This window comes from Delphinapterus leucas, chromosome X (assembly GCF_059928025.1).
Source record: "Delphinapterus leucas isolate spDelLeu-1000000601 "Yukka" chromosome X, BTC_Dleu_Yukka2, whole genome shotgun sequence".
Classification (NCBI taxonomy): Eukaryota; Metazoa; Chordata; class Mammalia; order Artiodactyla; family Monodontidae; genus Delphinapterus; species Delphinapterus leucas.
Window position 1 is genome coordinate 1001870 of NC_143150.1, and position 21459 is coordinate 1023328.

General features: G+C 47.0%; 1 protein-coding gene across 2 annotated transcripts in view; it reads left to right on the top strand.

Annotated features, from left to right (window-relative positions):
- GAB3 (GRB2 associated binding protein 3) overlaps positions 1-21459 on the top strand; it is a 64551-nt gene that overhangs the window by 13141 nt on the left and 29951 nt on the right. For both annotated transcript variants that reach the window (XM_089903929.1, XM_089903930.1), the window contains exons 2-4: positions 16124-16427; positions 18484-18697; positions 19084-19562. In XM_089903929.1, the coding sequence (XP_089760055.1) occupies positions 16124-16427; positions 18484-18697; positions 19084-19562 (997 nt within the window). The remainder of the gene's footprint in view (positions 1-16123; positions 16428-18483; positions 18698-19083; positions 19563-21459) is intronic.

Below are 21459 nucleotides of genomic sequence, written 5' to 3' on the forward strand. Positions count from 1 at the left end.
CTTTATGTTAGTGAAATATTCTACAATTCCTGTATTACTGAGTTTTTTTTTAATCAGAAGTCATTGTTGAATTTTATTAAGAAGTTTTTCAGCATTTCTAGTGATGGTCATATGACTTTTTCATTAAATCTAGCAAAGCAATGAATTCTATTAATAGATTATCTAATATTAGACCACCTTTACATTTCTGGAATAAGCCCCAGTTGGACAAGGTGTATTTTTCATTGTGTTGTTGGATTATTCATACTAATATTTTATATTGGATATTTGCATCAACATTCATAAGTGAGATTGGTCTTTGGCTTTAAATTTGGCTTTATTTATTTCTGTACAATCTTTAGCAGATTTTGGCATAAATGTTATACTTGGGTCATATAAAAATTTGGAAGTTTGCCATATTCTAGAATATTTTAAGTAGAGTTGGAATTAACAGCCCTTTAAGATTTTGGCAGAATTCCCCTCTAAACTGTATCTGTTGCTTTTTTGTGTGTGTTTAGATCTTTGTCAACTCTATTTCTTTTATGGAAATTGGTCTGTTTAGTCTATCTCTCCCTGAGTCAGTTTTATAAATTATACTTTTCCTGGAAAAGTGTCTGTTTCATCCAGGCCATCAAATTCATCACATATAATTTTATGAAATGCTTTTATGATTTTTTAAATTGTTTTTACTCTTCTCAGAGGTATTGCTTCCTTGTCATTATGAATTTGTGCTGTTCCTTTTTCCCCTGTTGGTTAGGTTAGTTGGTGTTTTCTGTTTTATTGATTTTTGTTTTGGCAGTGAACCCGTTTTTTGATTATTAATAAGTCCTACTTTTTAATTTTTCTAACTTTAATTTCTCCTTTTATATTTGTTATTTCTTCATTCAGTTTTGGCGTGTTTTAGAGATGAGGAAACTTGGACTGACCACACACTCTTTGTAGATGTTGTACTAGTCAGGGTTTTAATTTGCAAGCAACAGAAGCTGATCCTGACTGATTTAAGCAGAAAAAGAGCTGATCAGAATGATATTGGGTCTCTGACAGAAATGGTGAGAGGGCTGGAGAACCAGCTTTGAGGTTAAACAGCCAGGAAAAAACACCCCAAACCACAACTCAGAACTAGTTCTGGTGAGAAACCTGCTATCACTACTGCGGGTGCCTGACAGGCTGAACGATGCCACTTAGCTCGAGTTCACTGCCACCAACCCATCCTACAGAAAACAGTAGGGAAAAGAAAGGGGAAAGACAACGCCTTAGCTGATCAGCGTTGTTGGCCTGGTGAGGTGATCGAAACCTTCCTTCCCGAGGAGTCTGACTCCTTGGTGGTCCTCCCAGTGGGGCTCAGATTCAGCCAAACGCCATCAAATGTCCCCGTTCCAACCCTCCAGGTCCAGTCTTTTCGAAGCGTGCCCTTTGTTTCACTTATAAGACCCGGTGGAATAATTCAGCAACTTGCAGTGTTAAGCCCAGGGTCGTTGTGGGTGACCTCAGCCTGCGCACGTAAGCTAGAAGAGAGTCTTAGCACTATCATAGAAAGCCTAGTTTTCCAACCGTGCTTCGAGCCAAGAATTTAAGTCTTGGAGCTTGTCATCCTTTTGCTTTACGATCTGGCAGGAGAGACCATCAGAGTCTGTATTCCAGCTGTGAGGGAGACTGGAAAACAAAGGGTATTAATGGGAGGGCAGCAAAAAGGAAGAATATGAGAATGATTTTAGAGAAATAACCACTGGGGCTTCTCGACTGCTTGATTAAAACGTCTGAGAGAGACAGGGGCCGTTGAGCAGGGTGGTCTGTAAGCCCGATCGCAGTGCAGTTCTGTAAACTTCAGTGATTAGAAAGGGTGTCAGTGGTCATCTCGTTACATACTGGCCACGTTTTTGAGCGATCACTTGTTATCCGGACAGTTCCAGCAACAGGAAACCGGTTACATAAACACAATTCCCAAAGAATCGTGTGACAGCTCCGACTGGGAGAATCCAGCCCGGTGTTGTTACCTCTTGAGATTACACGGAACACACCTCGCTCTGTTCACCTGGGAGCCCCGCTGGCGTCCGGTGTGAGGGTGGCCGGTCGATGCCGCCATTCCTTCCAGGTTCTCAGGCCATCCATCCACCTCCTCCGAGCTGCTACCAGGACTGAGTGCGCTCCTGGGATCAGAGCGCCAGGCCGAGCGGAGCCAGCTGCCCCCTCGCCGCCTGGAGGCTGGAGGTCCCCCTGGCTCGGGACTGGCGGCCACCCCACCGCTGACTCACACCCGCCTGGCTTCCTGTCGAGAGAACTGCGTTTTCCTCTGTGCTCTTGCTGAGATCTCTTTCCTCCAGTCTCTGCTTGTGCTGTCGATGTTTTGCTTTGTTGAGGCCCGGGGACTGGACCTTGCATTTCTTACTGGTAAATTTCACCTTTTTGTTTGCAATTTGTCCTTCAGCCAATCTGTCATGATCTTTGGGTAGCTGAAAGCAAAGGAGAGGGAAGCATTTTATTGATTTGCAGTGTAAGGTCACCAGGAATCAAGTGACACCCACCTCCAGATTTGGGCCCAACAGAGAAGGAAATAAGTTCCCACCTTTCCTCAGGTCCTTCTCAGGATGTAAGTTCCCACCTGTTCAGAACCTAGAGCCAGAGTGGAGAAAGAAAGCCATTGTGGCATCCTGTTCTTTTTTCATTGGAAGCTGGTAGCTGCTACCACCCACCTGCCTCTAGATTGTAACAGTCAACACTCATATGTTTTCATTTTCTGAGAGAAAATAAGCATTTCATAGAAGAAGAAACAAATGGCCCCAAGTCATATAACCAAAAATTGCTAATTAACAATGTGATACCTTTGCCCATCAGATTGGCACAAAATTTTCAAACCTTTGCACAAGGATGTATGTTCATGGATGTTAACATCACTATGTATAATGGCTAAAAATCAGAAAGGAAGAAAGTAAATCTCCATCCAAAGGTACTTTGTTGTGATGCTTTGAGTTCCATTTCCCTCATCTCATTTACAAGTCTGAGTGAAATGAAGGGTAAAGTTTATCATTCTCCAAAATAAAAGCACACTCTCAGCAACAAGAGAGAGCGGAGGCCTCAGGGCAATGTAGTCTCCCTAAATCTGCTCCTTCCAGGGGCTTCCAAATCTCAGAGTGTGGAAGTGCCATCCTCCAGGTGGTCAGGTCATTTACGTTTATCGGAGTGTTTTCACAGAAGCTCTTTATGTATTTTGTTTATCCAGTTGTAGCTGCCTACAAATTCATCATCTCAACTTTGTTCAGGGGGTCTCTTGCCACGCAGATATTTTTTATCTTTTGTAAGCAAATCTGGAAATTGGTTCCTTTATAGTTTTTGTGAGTTGTTTGGCTTCTCACAATTATATGCATGGAATAATTCAACATAAAAGATTAAAAGAAAATGTAGGAAAATACTTTTTTATTATCTTGGGTCAGGCTGGATGAGCCCAGAGGCCCTGTGTAGCCAAGCCCCAAGGCATGCTGGGCAGCCCTGGCCGGCGGGCCTCCACACCTGTTGTATCCTGCCAGGGACCAAAGTCGCGTTCCTTCTGCAATGGAGCACCCTGTTTTCTTGTCTGTCTCCCTCCAGGTAGAGCCTCACGATGCATCCCGCCGTGCTTACTTTGCCTTCTTTCCACATGAGAACTGAGCCTGCTTTATACCAGCATGCCAGCTAGGTCCCCTCGTGCGCTGCTTTGCTGTCCCCTCCCAGGCCTCCTTTTCCGTGGTTGTTTCAGTTTATCACCACCAGTTCCTATTTCACAAGAAGGAAGTCTGTTACACTGTGGCTTTTAGTGCTGATGAGAAATCTGTGGTTTGGGGTCTTGAGCCCTGAGCATGGTGTAACTAGAAATTAAACTGAAGTTTAAACTGTAATTTAACTCCACCGAAATTTTCACACCAAAGGAGAACTCTCACATGGCCTTGCTGGAAAGAAGTACACACTTCACAGTCTTACACCCTAAAATGTTATTTTGGTCAATATTATAAGGTAAATATGAAAGAAGTGAAATTACCTCCGAGACAGATGCTTGACTCAGAATGTTTTAATATTTGAGATCTTTTGAACTTTAAAGAACAGATCTGTTCTGTGCTATTTAGGCACAGAAAAAGATGCAAGCTTCTTCAGGAATCCTGATAGCAAATTCATAAAACTACAGATCAATCTCACTTCATAGAGACATGACAAACGAATTCCAGATGCGTTGTTTAAATGGAAGACAATGAAATATAATTTCTACAAGAAGATGTTGTAGGATCTCAATCTGATCTGGGGGTGGGGAAAACCTTTCTAAACATGATAGAAAAACTATAAAGGGAAAGATAGATTTTTGCTATATGAGAGTAAAACACTTCCATTCATTCATTTATTCATTCCTTCAGTCCTTCAGCAGATATTTACTGAGCATCTCCCACATGCTGAGCACAATTTTAGGCACTGGCCCTTCAAAAACAACATAAACTTATAAGGCAAATGAGTTTATATCCTTAACTTCTAGGAAATAATCCTTGTAAATCATTAGGGAAAGGATCGGCATTGCAATGGAAAAATGGGCATAGAAGAAGGTCTACAAAGGGATGTGACACATAAGAAATAATATACAACCTCCTGAGACACCAGACAAATTCACATTTAAACAACAAGGTGCTCTTTTTGCTTTCGCCTATGTGACTGCTGGATCTTTCGAAGAGGTTTCTGAGAAAGAAAGTAACTTATTTCTGAATACATGTTTATGTAATTCCCCTCTGTGAAACTCATTGAAAAGAGTCCAAAATAGAGCAGGAAAATCTAACCAAGTCATGGAGAGCCCTGAGATCGGTTAGACATCTCATCTCCTCCTGGAAGGGTACAGCTTTGACGAAATAGGAGAAAGATTTGTGAGGGATGCCAGTGAAGAATCCTTAACTGAGGAACGAGAGGACAATGGTGTGGGCTTCTCCTCCACCCAGACCCTCAGGCTTTAGGAGCTGAGAGGGACCGTGAGGCGGACAGGACGAAAGCCAGACGCAGCAGGCAGCGCTCATCACTTCGCCCAGCAAACACTTCTGCATCCTGATTGGCACGTGCGTTCCCGGCATGCAGAAATGCACTGGGGTCAGCAGGGAGGAGGCCCAGGGAATTGGCCTTGAACTGTAAACAATAAAGGGGTCTTCCTTCTAACAGATGTCTGTCCTTTGAGCCCAGCAAGTCGTGAAACCAAGCTGAAAGCTAGGCTGTTCTTTTCCTCTCTAGGTACCTGGGGACGAGTCTGCCGCCGGCAGGTGCCCTCTGGGAGCTCACCTTCTCCCAGGCCGAAACTCGAGCTTAAGTCAACACTGGCATCCTGTGGGCTCCCGGGCGGAACCGCTTCTCTTGAGTCACAGTTTTGTGCTGGCCAGAGGCTGGGAGGTGGTTTTGGCAACTTCCTGCAGCCAGAACAGTGTTTCGTGCTGATGAGCTGCCCCGTAACCATCACTCTGGGGCCGTTAGCTGCCTGCCAGCTGGGACCCGTCTCCTGCCCGCTGTCTCCTCTTTCCATCCCTCCTGCCCTCCGGCAGCTGAGTCACGGGTAGCATGAGTGTTAACAGCACCGACGGCTCCACTTCTGAGGAATGAATGTGTGGCTGTCATGTCATGTTTTTGGAAAGCCTTCCCAGAGACCGGTGTTAGGTCAATGCCCACCTCTATTTTTTCAGTCCTGTTATCATTTCCTTATTTAAATGTGAATATTTAATTCAGGCAGAATTTATTTGGATTACAGGTGGAATGAGCTAGACATTCATTAATTTGTTCAACAAGATTGACTGAGCTTGCTCTTGGCACCAGGCACCGGGGGGAACATTTTAGAGAGATTTTTCTCAGCATTAAACCTCAGCTACCTTACATCTAATAACACAAGAGACCAGGTTTTCTGAATGCCTTCCAAATTCACGTATTTCAGGAGAAAGAAGGGGTGGGCCTCCTGCTGGAGTGTGAGCTCATTTGTATAAAATAGGGCCAGATTTTCTCCTTTCCAAGACCTTTTGTCCTAGACTTGGTAACCAAGTCTACACTCTCATTCTATCCCAGTTGGTTCACATCACGCCTTTCCTCCTGTGTAGAGAATGCTGTAAGGACCTGTGTGCAGGTTAAATAATTTCATTTAATCCATCCAAAGCACTTCGACCAGTTCCCGGGACGTGCGTGTTACCTATTATTATTACTATTGTGCATTTCAAGGGATCAGCGTCACCTCATGGTTCATGGACTCCTTTGGAGATGGTCCCAGGAGCCCTCACCCCTGTGTGCTCAGCTTGAGCAGTGGCAAAGGAACATCCCAAGGGGACACCCTTGGGTGTGAGGGTCATATTATTTCATTTGTAAGTGTCCAGTTCAGAAATGATGAGAAACCACCCAGGACATTGAGTGGCGCTTAGGTCTCAGTACACGAGGAAGGTCAAGTCCACGTCACGTAGGGTGGGCACACTTATCTCTGCCGAACAGTCCTCCTCAGGGTTCCTCCTTCCACATCGCAGAGATCCAGGACTTGTCTGCCTCTCTTGACAAGGCCTGGAAGCGGAACCCGTGGGCCAGGCCGTCTCCAGGACAATCACAGGAAGCTATTCCACGCCTGCGACAAGTCCCGGCTCTATGTGGTGGCAGGCAGAAGGTTACAGGCCATCAGGCTGAAGGGTCACCAGCAATCCCGGCTCCTGGAAATTCCCGACCCACCGCCCTCGGGTCCCCTGGCTTTTGTGGTCCCCCTTGGCGAGGAAGTGGAAGGCGGAGAGAAGGGGCCCCCTTGAGTAAAGCACAGCAGAAAATAGAACATTAACCAGGACTTTGTTTCACTTTGTTTCTTTGTTTTTTCAATGATGTTCGCCTTTTGCAACACATAACCACACCCCAAACTTCCTGAGTGTTTTCAAGGTGACACCACTGGGAAGAAAATGGGAGCTGAGCTTAAAGGAGCGGGTCTTGGGGAGTTACTATAAACCTCCAAGTTGTTACCAAACGCTTTCTTTCATCTCGTGTTCTGGGACCACATCCAAGATTCCTGGGGGCCTTACAAATGGCAGTCCGTGATGGAGTTGTTGGGTTTTCTAAACACTCACTAACATTTACCAAGTATCCGTTAATAGCAGCACAAGGAGAAGAAAAACACAGTGGGGGGGAATGTGTTCCAGTCAGAAGGTTTTCTGAACACGCACTGACATTTACCAAGTATGTTAATAGCAGCACAAGGAGAAGAAAAACACAGTGGGGGGGAATGTGTTCCAGTCAGAAGATGGGGGATGAAGAAAGATGTAAAAGGAAATGAAAAGTCAGTCAATGAGACAAGAACCAGGCTTCAGTCCTCTTGCCTCTTTCCCTCCGTGTCTTCTGGACTCCAGCGAAGAATGTTTGTGTGTGAGGGGACAGAAAGATTCCACTTTGGAGCTAGATTGGGGAAACAGCTTTGACAGTTCCATGAGACAGGACAGTCTGCGGAAAGCTAACACTCCATCTCTCTGAGGACCAGCTTCTTTTTCTGGAAAATTAGCTGCCTTGACCACTTCACAAGATTATAAATACAAGTTGTTCCATTCGGGGGACATGACACAATAATAGTACCTGCCCGGTCATAAAGCAGCCTCTGATTCAGCTTCGACCCCTCCCCTCCCTCAGGCCCACTGTGTCTTCCACCATTTGGCCACCACCCCCTCTTTAGCTTCATCCTCTGTCACTCTAACCTTCCCGGCATCCACAAATTCGTCCACGTGGTATATTCTGTCATAGCACATGGCCCTCGAGACCGTCATGTACATCCTGCGAGCAGGGCCTGGTAATGCTCATCTCTGCATCCCCTGTGTGCAACCCATTCCATGAACATCTTTGTGCCAGAGTGCTGAGTCCATTTCCACTGGATGTAATGATTGATGCATTTAGATTGAAATCGAGCATCTTACTTGTACTTTTGATGTGCTCCCCACTTCCTGTAGGTTTCCTTTTCTGTACTTTCTTGAGTTCTTTTGGATTGAGCATCTTTTTGTAAACTTATTTAGAAACTTAACTAGATCCCCAGGAGTTTGTAAACAAACAGGAGCTGCTGTAGGTTTCGCCTGTTGTATGTGCGTGTGTCTGTGTGTCTCAGTGCAGTTTCATTGCACGTGTAGATTCCTGTGGCCACCACTGCAGTCAATATACAGATCTGTTCCAACATGAGGATTCCTCCTGTTAAGCTTTTCCAGCCAGCCCTCCCCCCAGTCCTGCCCTCACAGAGCACACAGGCTAGATGGGCACAGGCTAGAGTCCCAGGGCGAGCTGGAGACCAGCTGATGTTCACTGGCCAGGTCTTGGTTTCTAAAGTTCCTCCTGCAGCCTGACAGAAAAGGCCCCTGCAAGAACAGCTCAGAAGTCAGGACAGCACGGAGCACATCCACAGGTCCAAAGGGGAAGAGGCCTGCACAGTTCCTTGGGCAGCTTGAGTCGAAAACTGCCCTGGCTCAGGTGACAGTAATATTGAAGGATCAAAACCCACAGTTCCAAGTGCAGCTCGATGGAGGTTTCATTCCCTCAGCCCGAGTTGGAAAGCTGGGCGATGCCGGCAGCTTGCGGATGGGTCCTGTGCACATGTGGAGGAAATGATTTCATAGCTTTGGGATTTCACCGCTGCAGAGGGGTCAGGGGGCCAATTCCGCTGAAACAAAGGGACAGTAATCACTCTGGCCAGAAGAGCAGTTTAAATCAGAGGTGTCTCTTTCCAGCCTCAGAGATTTGCAGGACGTTTCTCAGTTCACTTCAGTGTCTTTCGACGATGGATACAATCCAGACAGGGCACTTCACTTTTATTGGAGTGAATTCTGGAGCCCAAGAAGTGAAACTTGCTTAACCCAGCCAGGTTTATTTTATTGTGCAAATAGAACTGAGTGTAGGAATAAAGTGCTCAAACTTTGAACCTTTGTCCATGGTAATCTGCAGCCTCAATAGCCTGTGTTATGAACTGACAAAGGCTCATCTTAGAAATGTGTAGCTAGGGCTTCCCTGGTGGCGCACTGGTTAAGAATCCGCCTGCCAATGCAGGGGACACGGGTTCAATCCCTGGTCCAGGAAGATCCCACATACCACGGAGCAACTAAGCCGGTGCGCCACAACTACGGAGCCTGCGCTCTAGAGCCCGCGAGCCACAACTACTCAGCCCATGTGCCACAACTACTGAAGCCCGCGAGCCTAGAGCCCGTGCTCTGCAACAAGAGAAGCCACCGCACTGAGAAGCCCGCGCACCGCAACAAAGAGTAGGCCCCGCTCGACGCAACTAGAGAAAGCCAGTGCGCAGCAACGAAGACGCAACGCAGCCAAAAATAAATAAAATAAATTAATTAAGAAAAAGAAATGTGTAGCTGACACCCCAGTGTACTCAATGTGTGGATGGAGCATTTACTGTGTTTGAGTTAAAATGCTCGGACCAAGCCTTGCCTGACTGCCTTATGTCCAGCTTCAAGAACTTGTCTGTCTGGTTCCCCATCACATCCCCAGTTCCTAGCACGTAAATATGTGATGAGTAAATCCTGGTGATGAGGTTTGTTATGAACCCACAAAGCTAGTCATATTTCTCAAGAGTTGTGTTTTAAACCTAGGTCCAGGGCACTGTGAAATCATGTGGAATTAGTTCACTCAACAAGTATGAGCATAGTCTCGAAGCTGGACCTTAGGCATGAGTCTGAAGTTTCTGGGAAAGATCTAGGTTGGAAACATAATTTTGTAAATCATCAGAAAATAGATGGTTGTTAAGAGAAATGATACTGGGTGAGGCCATGAGGGAGAGTGTGTGAAGTTCAATAAGGGAAAGCCATCCAGAACAGTGTGTGTGTGTGTGTGTGTGTGTGTGTGTGTGTGTGTGTATGCACGCATGTGCACACGTTTCTTTTTTTTAATTAATTAATTTTATTTTGGCTGCACTGGGTCTTAGTTGCGGCATGCATGTGGGATCTAGTTCCCTGACCAGGGATCGAACCTGGGCCCCCTCCGTTGGGAGTGTGAAGTCTTAACCACTGGACCACCAGTGAAGTCCCTGCACACATGTTTGTGATGAGAGAAGGTCCATGAATTTCATCATGTTTTCTAAGGGGTTCACAACCCATAAAAGGATAGGAATTCAGTGTTGAAATGGTCCATCTTGAACTCCCTTTGCATCCTTGGCCAGTCAGGTACCTTTAGAAAGGGCACTGCTTCTATGCATCACAATCTGTAGAGATGCTTGTTAAAAATGCACATTCATGGGCCCCAAGCCAGGCCTGGTGAGTAAGCCTTTCTGGATGTGAGGTCCAGGAATGTGCATTTTTAGCAGCTCCCTGGGGAGTCTGTTCATTTCTCCCCCGGGAGCTGCTAAAAATGCACTTCCGGTTCACTGAGCACTTCTTCCATGCTTAAGGTGTTGTTCTACACATCCAGTGAATTTTTCATTTCAGATATTGTACATTTACCTCCACAAGTTCCATTTTGTTCTTGTCTATATCTTCTATCTCTGTCCTCGTTATCACATTTTCCTTTAAATGTCATACATTATAAGAGCTGTTTTAAAAATACTGTGTGCTTATTCCATCACCTCTGTCTTTTTTTTTTTTTTTTTTTTTTTTTTTTTGCGGTACGCGGGCCTCTCACTGCTGTGGCCTCTCCCGTTGCGGAGCACAGGCTACGGACACGCAGGCTCAGCGGCCATGGCTCACCGGCCCAGCCGCTCCGCAGCATGTGGGATCTTCCCAGACCGGGGCACGAACCCATGTCCCCTGCATCGGCAGCCGGACTCTCAACCACTGTGCCACTAGGGAAACCCATCTCTGTCATTTTTAGGTCTCTGTCTATTGTATGATTTTTCTCCTGATTATGAACCACATTTTTGTGCTTCTTTGCATTTCTAGTAATTTGGGGAAAATGCTCTACATCATAAATATTATATTGTTGAGTGTCTGGGTTTCATTGTCTTCCTTTAAAAAGTGTTGAGCTGTCTTTGTCAGGTAATTCACTAACTTGAAAGCTTCTGAGGTGTGGCCTTTCTAGAGTCTCTACTGAATGTTTCAGGTTTCTCCACTTGAGCTGGTCTGAATATCTCCCAGCCCTGTGTGAGCTCGGGTAGTTATTCACTTTGTGGGTGTCCAGGAGTTGTTTTTGGATTCACCTCATGGGGTTTCACCCAACACATGTGGGTGTTAGTATTCAGCCGAAGTCCCGTGATGGAATTCCCAGGTAGATTTCTGCAGCTCTTTCTTTACCCTCTTTTCAGCACCCTCCTCTTTGGTGCCTTTCCCTACAAATTCCAGCTGCCTCAGCCATCCAGAATGCTGATCTGTCTTGGCAACTCTGCCAGTCATATTACATTAGGGCCCCCACCCTAGTGACCTTATTTTAACTTGATACCTCTGTAAAGATCCTGTCTCCAAATAAGGTTACCTTCTGAGGTATTGAGGGTTAGGACTTCAACATAGGAAGTTTGGGGGTGGGGGGGGAAACACTTCAGTCCATAACAGGGAAACTCAGATTCAAGTCTCAGTCCCTCTTCCCTGGATGGGAAGCCCGCCATTGCACAGCAGCCACCTCAGCCTTGCAAGAAACCAACCAGGAGGTGTTTGTAAACACAGAATCAGCAACGGGCCTGGGATCTCAACACACCTTCCTAGAGGAGTTCAGTTATACCTTCTTCATATTTGAGAAATGAGCACAAACACCTTTCCACAAGGTTACAGGATGTTGCAGGGTTTTGTTGCTGGAGTTGATACTGGTGGGCTGGCTGAAAAGGCTGATGGGAAACATCTTTCTATGGTCAGAGCTAGAAGAGCCCTCAGGGCCCATCGGTGTGCAGTGGGAGAAGCGATTTGCCCAGGGCAAACTGACAGTGTTTTGCTGTGGAATCCCGCAATCCTGCCCTTGTGAAATGTGAACATCTCCCCAGTTGGAAGAACCAGCAGCCCCTGGGTCCCGCAGTGCTCAGTGCCTGGCCCATAGTGAATGCAGCATGAACATGCCCTATCCAGAGAAATCTCTTCTTTGCGTTTTTAAATGTTTTTATCACTCAAAAGAGCATCCCCTAGACACTATAATACAGTGGAATGTCACTCAGCCATAAAAAAGAGTGAAATAATGCCACCTGCAGCAACAGGGATGGACCTAGAGATGATCATACTCGGTGAAGTCAGTCAGACAGAGAAAGACAAACACCGTATGATATCACTTATATGTGGAATCTAAAAAAGCGATACAGATGAGCTTATTTACAAAACAGATACAGACTCACAGACATAGAAGAGAAACTTATAGTTACCAAAGGGGGTGGGGGAGGGATAAATTAGGAGTTTGAGATTAGCAGATACACACTATTATATATAAAATAACCAACAAGGACCTACCGTATAGCACAGGGAACTATATTCAATATCTATCTCATAATAACCTATGATGGAAAAGAATCTGAAAAAGAATATATGTATAACTGAATTGCTGTGCTGTACACCTGAAACTAACACAACCCTGGAAATCAACTATACTTCAATAAAAAATAATCCCACAGAAAATTTCTCATACATCTTTTAAGACTCATTTACTCCATAGATCACCTCTGTCCTTTCTTTTTCTTGTCATTTATCTGTTGAAGAACCTGGGCCTTTGATCACAGAATTTCCCACTGTCTGGCTTTGCGGGTGGAACTTTCACGTCTGCTGGTTCCTCTTCATAAGTTAGCAACTGTTGAGGCTGAACACCTCTACCTATGATTTCACTGTGGACAGCGGAATGGCGAGATTCTAATTGTATCATTGGTTTTCCTTTGTTAAGCAGAATACATTTATGAAAAGATAATGAAGTGGTTCCATCACAGCCTCTGAGGATGACAAATTCTTTTTTCTCTTTTAATATCATGATGAACTCCCAGATTTAAACATATCTGATGGATTTCAAGCCACCGTAATGATTATATTTATTAAAGCTCGAATTGTTCCATCTTCGACCAGTGGGAGTATCTTCAGGTTGGCTCCTGAGTCCTTTTGATAACTTCCTTGTGGAACAGTGTCACTACGAAGAGCTTCACTTTGGTGCTGGCTGCTTGCTTTCAAGGGTCTTTGTCACATGTCTCTCACTTCCAGAAGCCCAGAAGCCTGGTTTCACCTACTTAACAAAGAGCTCCAAGAACACGTTATTTCTGCTTTTCTTTTCTTTTTTTTTTAACATCTTTATTGGGGTATAATTGCTTTACAACGGTGTGTTAGTTTCTGCTTTATAACAAAGTGAATCAGTTATACATATACATATGTTCCCATATCTCTTCTCTCTTGCGTCTCCCTCCCTCCCACCCTCCCTATCCCACCCCTCCAGGCGGTCACAAAGCACCGAGCTATCTCCCTGTGCTATGCGGCTGCTTCCCACTAGCTATCTATTTTACATTTGGTAGTGTATATATGTCCATGCCTCTCTCTCGCTTTGTCACAGCTCACCCTTCCCCCTCCCCATATCCTCAAGTCCATTCTCTAGTAGGTCTGTGTCTTTATTCCTGTCTTACCTCTAGGTTCTTCATGACATTTTTTTCTTAAATTCCATATATATGTGTTAGCATACGGTATTTGTTTTTCTCTTTCTGACTTACTTCACTCTGTATGACAGACTCTAGGTACATCCGCCTCACTACAAATAACTCAATTTCGTTTCTTTTTATGGCTGAGTAATATTCCATTGTATATATGTGCCACATCTTCTTTATCCATTCATCAGATGATGGACACTTAGGTTGTTTCCATCTCTGGGCTGTTGTAAATAGAGCTGCAATGAACATTTTGGTACATGACTCTTTTTGAATTATGGTCTTCTCAGGGTATATGCCCAGTAGTGGGATTGCTGGGTCGTATGGTAGTTCTGTTTGTAGTTTTTTAAGGAACCTCCAAAACCTGAGGGAGGGCGTGCTGGCGAGTTTCGCATGCAGACTGTGCTAGATGCTGCTGCTTCCTTGGCCCTTCTTCAGTGTCAGCTTGGCTACCACGTCATCCCAGAGGATGTCTCTTGTGTATGCCCATAGCATTTTGGCTCTCCCTTATTGTAGCACTGATCTTGCTGACTGCAGTTGTCTGTTTATCCATGTGCCCACTTCCCCTGCTGCCCACGAGACTGAGTGGCAGGGCCCGTGGCTTGTTGACCAGTGGCTAGCATATTAGGGTGCCAACAGATAATTGCTGAATGAATGTCTGTGTCATTCTTCTCCTACCAGGGCGCTCCTTACCCGGGGTTGAAATCTATCCATTTCATATTTCCATGCCTCTCGGCATCCCAGCTACATGGTGAGCTCTTTCAGGGACCAGTTCTAACCCCCTTCCCCATCTCCACCATCTGGCAGGATGCATTGTGGACCCCTCCCCCCCGCCCACCAACACTGTTATTAAAGGATAAGAAATGTGTTTCTATAAAACTAAGAGCAGTTAACTTGAAACTTGTTTCAGCATCCAATTTGACTTCCTCTTTTAGAATCATTTTTGGGAAGTACAACAAAGTTCCTCTTCACATTTCCCTACCAAAGTGGCCTTTGGAAAGTTTGGGGTACCCCGGGCACCCCAGGGCGTTCTCTCATCCTGACGGTGATGCGGGAGCTCCTTCCACCCCATCCAGTACCATGTTTTTGTGACAGGAATTTATTGAATGATTAATGCTTCTCTCCCTCGTCCATCACTCCCAGGAGCCTACAAACATGCTGTTATTTCTCTTTTCTTAAAAACAAGGACTTAATTACACTGCTTTGTCCCTCTTCCAAGTGGCCAGATCTCTCCTTAGAGCTTTCAACATTATTGAAGGCACGGTTTCCTCCTCTCTGTCCCAACCCCATGTGGGGTGACCGCCACCCTTCTGATGCTGCCTCTTGCCATGGCCTCAAAGCAGCTTTCAATTCTGAGCCATGATTGCAGGTCGGGTGTGAGAGCCCCCCTCCCTCTTCATGGCCTCATCACATGCTCTGCTGCCTCAGATCTCCCAGCCCCTGGGCAGGAAGGGAGCTGAGAACACTGCACACGGTGCCCTTTCCCTTTTCTCCCTGCCTCTGGATGAAAGCTGGTGGGCATATAAACATGTCAGGCACACCTGAAGCTGCAGTGGCGCGCAGAGCATCATTCTCTTCTCTTTTTTGGTCATGGTAAGCTTTGCCAGACCATCTGACCTCAAGGTCTGGCTCTCCCATATCCTGCAGCACTAAAGGCAGCTCTCTCCTATTGTTACGGTGCTTCTCCGCAGGGAACAGAGGATCCTTTAGGCCAGACAGTGCCTGCCCCACGCCCAGGCCCCCAGCCCTTATGACGGGCTGACCTAGGGGGGTGGATGCAGAAGTGTCTTCCATCTTTACAAAAAAATCCCTGGACCCCAGAGCTCTCCCCCTTTACAGTCAGACATCTCTAAAGAATTGCCCACAGTCCCCTCTATTTTTTTTACTTCATAATTAGTGAACCTTCCACCCTCACTTGAGTTCAAATCTATTCGTACAGCTTCTTAGCTGTGTGACCTTGGGCTCATGAATTTCTCTGAACCTCAATGTTTTCATACATAAAATGGACATAAAAATAGTTACCTGTCCCATGGGATAGTTTTGGAGATGAAATAGGTTGTGGTAAAGCCCTTAGAAAACAGTCTGTCACATAGGAAACAGAACCAGCACATTACTTAATTCTCTGAGAATTGTACTTGTATTTTAATCTTCATTTTGGGGATTTTACAGAAAGACAATCACATCAACTTCAGCTAATGGTAACCCTCTTTCCTCTCCAATGTACACTATTCTTCTTTTCTTGTTGAGCAATTCTCTACAAGTCAAATGACCACGTTAGATGGCACTGATTGGAGTGTATGATACTGGCTTTTGGCTTGAGGTAGACAGTGATAAGAAAGCTTCCTTCTTGTTCTGCATTATTGGTTTTTTTTTTTAAATTTCTACTGCATGCCTTTGCTGCGTCACTTATGATGACTGCATAGCTCTCATCGACCTGGGGGTGTGAGTCCCATCACTACGCTCCTCAGTGATGACCGATCATTAAAATCACTGGTGAAAGGCGACTTGAAGAGGCTGCGTGGGTCCTTTCAGACAACGCTGCCGGCTGGGCCTCGCACCTCACTGTTACGGTGGGCAGTGTCCTCGTCGTCTGCTGTCCTCGTCCGGCCGGCGGAGTCTGAGAAGCCGTGTCCTCTTGCCTCCCCGCAGGCCTGGCGCAGGCGCTGGTTCGTGCTGCGGCGGGGCCGCCTGAGCGGCGACCGCGACGTCCTGGAGTACTACCGCAGCCAGCGCGCCCGCAAGCCCATCCGCACCATCGACCTCAGCGAGTGCGCCGTCTGGAAGCACGCGGGCCCAGGCTTCGTTCGTAAGGAATTCCAGAACCATTTCGTGTTCATTGTCAAGACTGCATCTCGCACGTTCTATCTGGTGGCCAAGACGGAGGAAGAAATGCAGGTGTGGGTGCACAGCATCAGTCAGGTCTGCAACCTCGGCCACCTGGATGACAGCGCAGGTAAGAGTGGACAGGGGGCTCCTGAGGCTAAGGGCGGGCGGGGGCCGCTGCGCTTGTGCCAAGGAGCTCCGGAAAGGACCCGGCGGCCGAGCCACGAGCCACGTGCGCTGCCCCCGGAGCGTGACGGGCCACTTCGGTGGCTTCAAAGCCTCACCTTGGTTTTGCTCTTGTGAGCTACAGGGAGCGCATGCAGTGAAAGCAAAACGTGGGTGGGGACGTCCTGTACAGCTCTGATTTTCCCCATGCTGCTGCTGCTGCCGGTTTTTCTAGAAATATCAAATATCGCTGTCTTTAAAAATTTCTAGGAACTCCAGCTTTTCTGTTGCCTACCGGGTTGTTCAGTACTAGAAGGTAGAAAGACAGAACTAAGCTACTTGTCGTGGGCAGGTAACGTTTCCTCTTATCTCCAAGTGGCTCAAGGTCTCTGCAACGGAAATGAGCTCTAAGTTTGCTGTGAGCCACTTCTGGGCAGTGGAAGCAAATGACCCATGAGGCTCTTTTTCTCTCACTCTTGCTCTCTCTCTTTTACACACACATGCGCGCACACACACACACACTGCCCTTTCTATATAATGTACTGGGTATAAAGCACTTGGGGTTACAGTGAACTCTCCTTCATGGATTTTGTTCTTGAGGCCCTGGCACCATGCCCTGATCTTCAAACTATGAGACTTCGAGTCTGCTTTCTTTTAGTCTCTTAGTCTAGCCGGCAGAACCTTACCCCTAAATCCCATGGTCTACAGTTGCTTCAGCATTTCCGTCCTTACTGGTGCTTATCATCTTCCACTGAAATACCCACATTCTAACGCTAGGTGGCGCAGAAGAGTCAGAGTTGCATCTCTCTTTAGACAGACGTGAGGGTGTGTGTGCTTCCTGCCAGCAAAGTCCTTTTCTTTTCATGACCCAGGGAAGCTTACTAAGTGAAGCTACTCAGTCACACCGCTGCTCACTCTTCACCCCAGTCCATACATTCTGCCCACACCAGATACATATTTTTGTGTCATGTTATGTGTCTCCTCTGTTTGTTTCCTCATCTGGGAGTTATGCTAAAATATAGATACATAACATGTGTCCCAATATCCTAAGGGGAACAGAAACAAGTAAGGCACCAGGCAGAAAACAGAAAGCTCTGGCCTGAAGTTGGAGGAAGCCGGAACCCCCCATGACCTCTTTTGTTCCCTGTAGCCCCCCTCAGTTTTGACGAGGATGTAGGGGCTAACTGGTCATCTGAGAACCAAGCCTGTATTAGCTCATCTCATCCCCAGACCGATTCTGTGGCATATGTAGCATGAACATAAGCACTTTACAGATAAGGAAGCTTGGAGCAGGCGGGTAACTTGCCCAAGGTCAGGACAGCTATATACTAGAGCCTGGACTTGAACCCAGGCAGTTCTGGACGACTCTGACTCAGGAATCCTGCATTCCTGCCAACTTGGTTCAAAAGGGAAATAGAAGCAGGCCTTTCATTGGGAGTTTATGAATGTGGGCTTTCCAGCCATCACAACTCTTTATTTCTTTCATTCCTTTTCTTAGACATCACTAACAGTCAATCATTAACGCTGTGAGGGCAGAGTTAGAACGGTTCCAGGCACACAGTAGGTGGAAGAGTAGGTATCTATATAGACATAAATAGACATATATCTACATATGCATGTCTGCATATGTGCACAAATGCTTATGTAAGTCTATGTACATATATTTGTTATGCATAAATGTGTGTGTATATATATATATAAAATGTAAGTATATTTGTTGAGTGAATAAACAGTGATGCAGAGCTGTGGCCGAGGGCCATGAAGAGGCTGTGTGAAGACTATCTAACTGCAGATTTTTAGGCCAAGAGCCCTTGGGTTTTTTGCTCTTAATTGATTCAGCACTTCACTCTTGGAACATTGGCCTTCTTCCCCAGACATTGTTTATAGCTTGGGGAAACGGTCTCCATCAGTACAAACACCAGCTGTGATTTGCATCTTCTCTTTGGCCTCTTAGATGCCATTTGAGGAACTGTGTTCTAGCCATTCTTGAACATTCAGCTGGGAAATGATTTCTCCTGCAGATTGTGTGGAGAGTGGCTCTCACACGCCTTCCTGCGTGCAGCCCTCCGCCGCCAGCTCCCTTTGCACCACCCCTGCTGTCAGCTCCCTGCCAAGAGGTGACCCAAGCACTAGTACTGTAGCCACTGAGGAAACCGGAAGTGAGTCAGAGTTTCTCTTCCTTCCTGATTATCTGATTTTATCCAACTGCGAGACGGGAAGACTGCACCACGCCAGGTACGCCTCCAGCCGTTTAGCTGTAGCATCTTCTAGTGGGTGTATGTGCACTCCCCTCTCTTCCTGCTGCCGTCAGGGCAGGGACAGATCCCTATCAACCACTACCGAGGCCGAAGCTTGTGGCACACCAAGCAGAATGACTCATGCATTTCAGCACTGTGGCTTTCCTTTCCAACCTTGCATTTTCAGACGTACCTTACACTTAGAGGATGAAAAAAATCAACGAGCCATTTTTTTCCCGTGCATCAAGAGGTTGGTGTCACCGAGTGTTGTAGAGGTGACATTAGAGGCATGGGTGGGTGGGTGCCAAGGGTGTAGCAGTATCAACTACCGCTGCCGGGGACTTGCTGCCTCTCAGTCAAATGTATGTGCTTTTCTTCCCTCAGTCTCCCCACCAGATGTGACAGCTGGTCAAACTCGGAGCGCTCACTGGAACAGGTGTCCTTCGACGACGTTTTTGTGGACGGCCTGCAGCCACTGCCCTCCGGGAACCTGGCCTGCCCCTCACGCCCTGGGAACAGTTCTCAAGAGGCCCCTTCCACGAGGCCCCCGGCTGCCCTGATCTGCACGAGACATGTCAATGGCCCGTCCAGGGACCACTTTTCTTTACCAGTGCTGGAAACTTCCTTAAACTCCACCGTCCAGGTAGATCAAAACCAAGCTTCCTTGCCCTATGGGGTAAAAGAACTAGATGTTATGTCCAACACGCCACCTCCCCGCCCCCCTAAGCCAAGCCATCTCTCTGAACGGCGCCACGAGGAGCAGCTCCTGTGCGGTGGGCCCAGTAGCATCAAGAAGCCAGAAGGCACTGTGGTACCGAGAAGAATCTCTCTCTCTGGTTTAGATAACATGAGAACCTGGAAAGGTAAGTGTCAGATGCTAAGCTTCGGTACTGAGAGAAGCCTGGCTTCTCTTTCCTCCTTGTGTCCACATGAGGACGTTGTCCAGCATCCTTTGCTCAGGCCAGTCCAGTGTCCCGGCAGGGTCAGGCTCTGGGTGGAAGCGCACACCCCGAGCAGCAGCCCTCACTCCCAGGCTCCCCACCCGCCCCACCGGGAGAGGTATACGTGGGTCCCTGTAGATGCTGAAAGAAGTCAGATCCCTGGTCCCCTAGTCATGCCGTTGCCCACACGAGACCACGCTCCTGGTGTTTGTTTGGAGCCACTCCGGGATCCACTTGGTACAGAAGGCGGTGTCTTTTGCCAAAGCTGGGCCCAGTTCCATCCGTTTCCTTTCACATGCAGACTGAGCACTGGGTGGGAAACCATACCTCTTGTCTCTATTTTTCAACAATCCAATCCGCTTCATCCATCATCCCACCTGACATGTTCTTTCCAAATTCTACCTGGCTGAAGTGATGTGGCTTTTTGCCAAGCTATCACCATCAAGGTAATGCTAACCTAGCCCTATCAGCTTGGTCCCTGTTTGGCCTTTTTCTGGAACTCTGTTGCTTCTCACAGGGTTGCCTTGCATGCACACTCTCTCTCTCTCCCTCTCTCCCCTCTCCTCTTCTCTATCTCCATCCAAACATTGGATTCTTTCACACGAAGGCAAACAAAGGCTAAAACTCATTGAAATGGAGGTTTTGACCATGAAACAAAGACCAAAACAACAGTGCTGGATGGAAGCCAAATGGCTCTGATAAGGCAGAGGGGACGCATCCCATGGATTGTTGTGCCTTCCACATGGAGCTCCCCCAGGAACCGATGTCTGTACGTGGCGGCAGAGTGGGGTCAGGTTCGTTATCATCCTCGTGGGGCTCCAGTGACCTGGCAGCCTTGATTGTCCCCGAGGCTCTCTAGCCCCCCTCTGCCATCAGTGAAGTGCCCGTGGCGGGGTGTCTGCATCTCAGCTCTGCTGTCTCCCATCGGGGCCCCTGCTCCAGCCTGCACAACTGCCACTCTCTTTTTTTGGGGGGGAGGGGCTACTAAATTATTTTATTGGAAGGAATAGTAGAAATGAAAGAACTTAAGTGGGTGTTTTGGTACAACTTATAGAAAAGGTAAAGGTAACCAGGACATTCATGCCCCGCCTTGGCGACCAGGGAAGTCACCCGCCGAGGCTGGCTCATTCTCACCGTGTTCCAAGGTGTGCTTGTCAAAGAGACACAAGCTGGTGTCATGGTCACCCAATTCGTTGATGGATCTCACCTCTTATTCAGGTGATGAGTCTCAGTGAAATGACGCAAGCGGGGGGTCGTGTTGTCAGTCGTCACTTTTTTCCAAGTGCAACACATTCTGTTGCATTCAGCTGCTTGCTCTCCAAGTCGTCATGGTTTAATTTCTTGATTTCATGATGATTTTGGGATTCAGCCACCTTGTTGGTTCTGCCCAAACAGTGTCGAACAGGAAGAATTTCTGGAAACGATTAAACAATACAGAAATACATACTATCTCTTCTTTTTAAAGCATAAATGAAATCTGAATATATTTACTGTAATACAACTCGTTATCCTGAGATCACACCACCACCATTCTTGCCTGCCTCTAATCTGTTTTCCACACGCAGTCAAGTGGTCTCTTAAAAAATGTAAATCAGATAGTCAGTTCCTTGCTAAAAACCAATCTAGGGCTTCCCTGGTGGCGCAGTGGTTGAGAGTCCGCCTGCTGGTGCAGGGGGTGCGGGTTCATGCCCCGGTCCGGGAGGATCCCACGTGCCGCGGAGCGGCTGGGCCCGTGGGCCATGGCTGCTGGGCCTGCGCGTCTGGAGCCTGTGCTCCGCAACGGGAGAGGCCACAACGGTGAGAGGCCCGTGTACCGCAA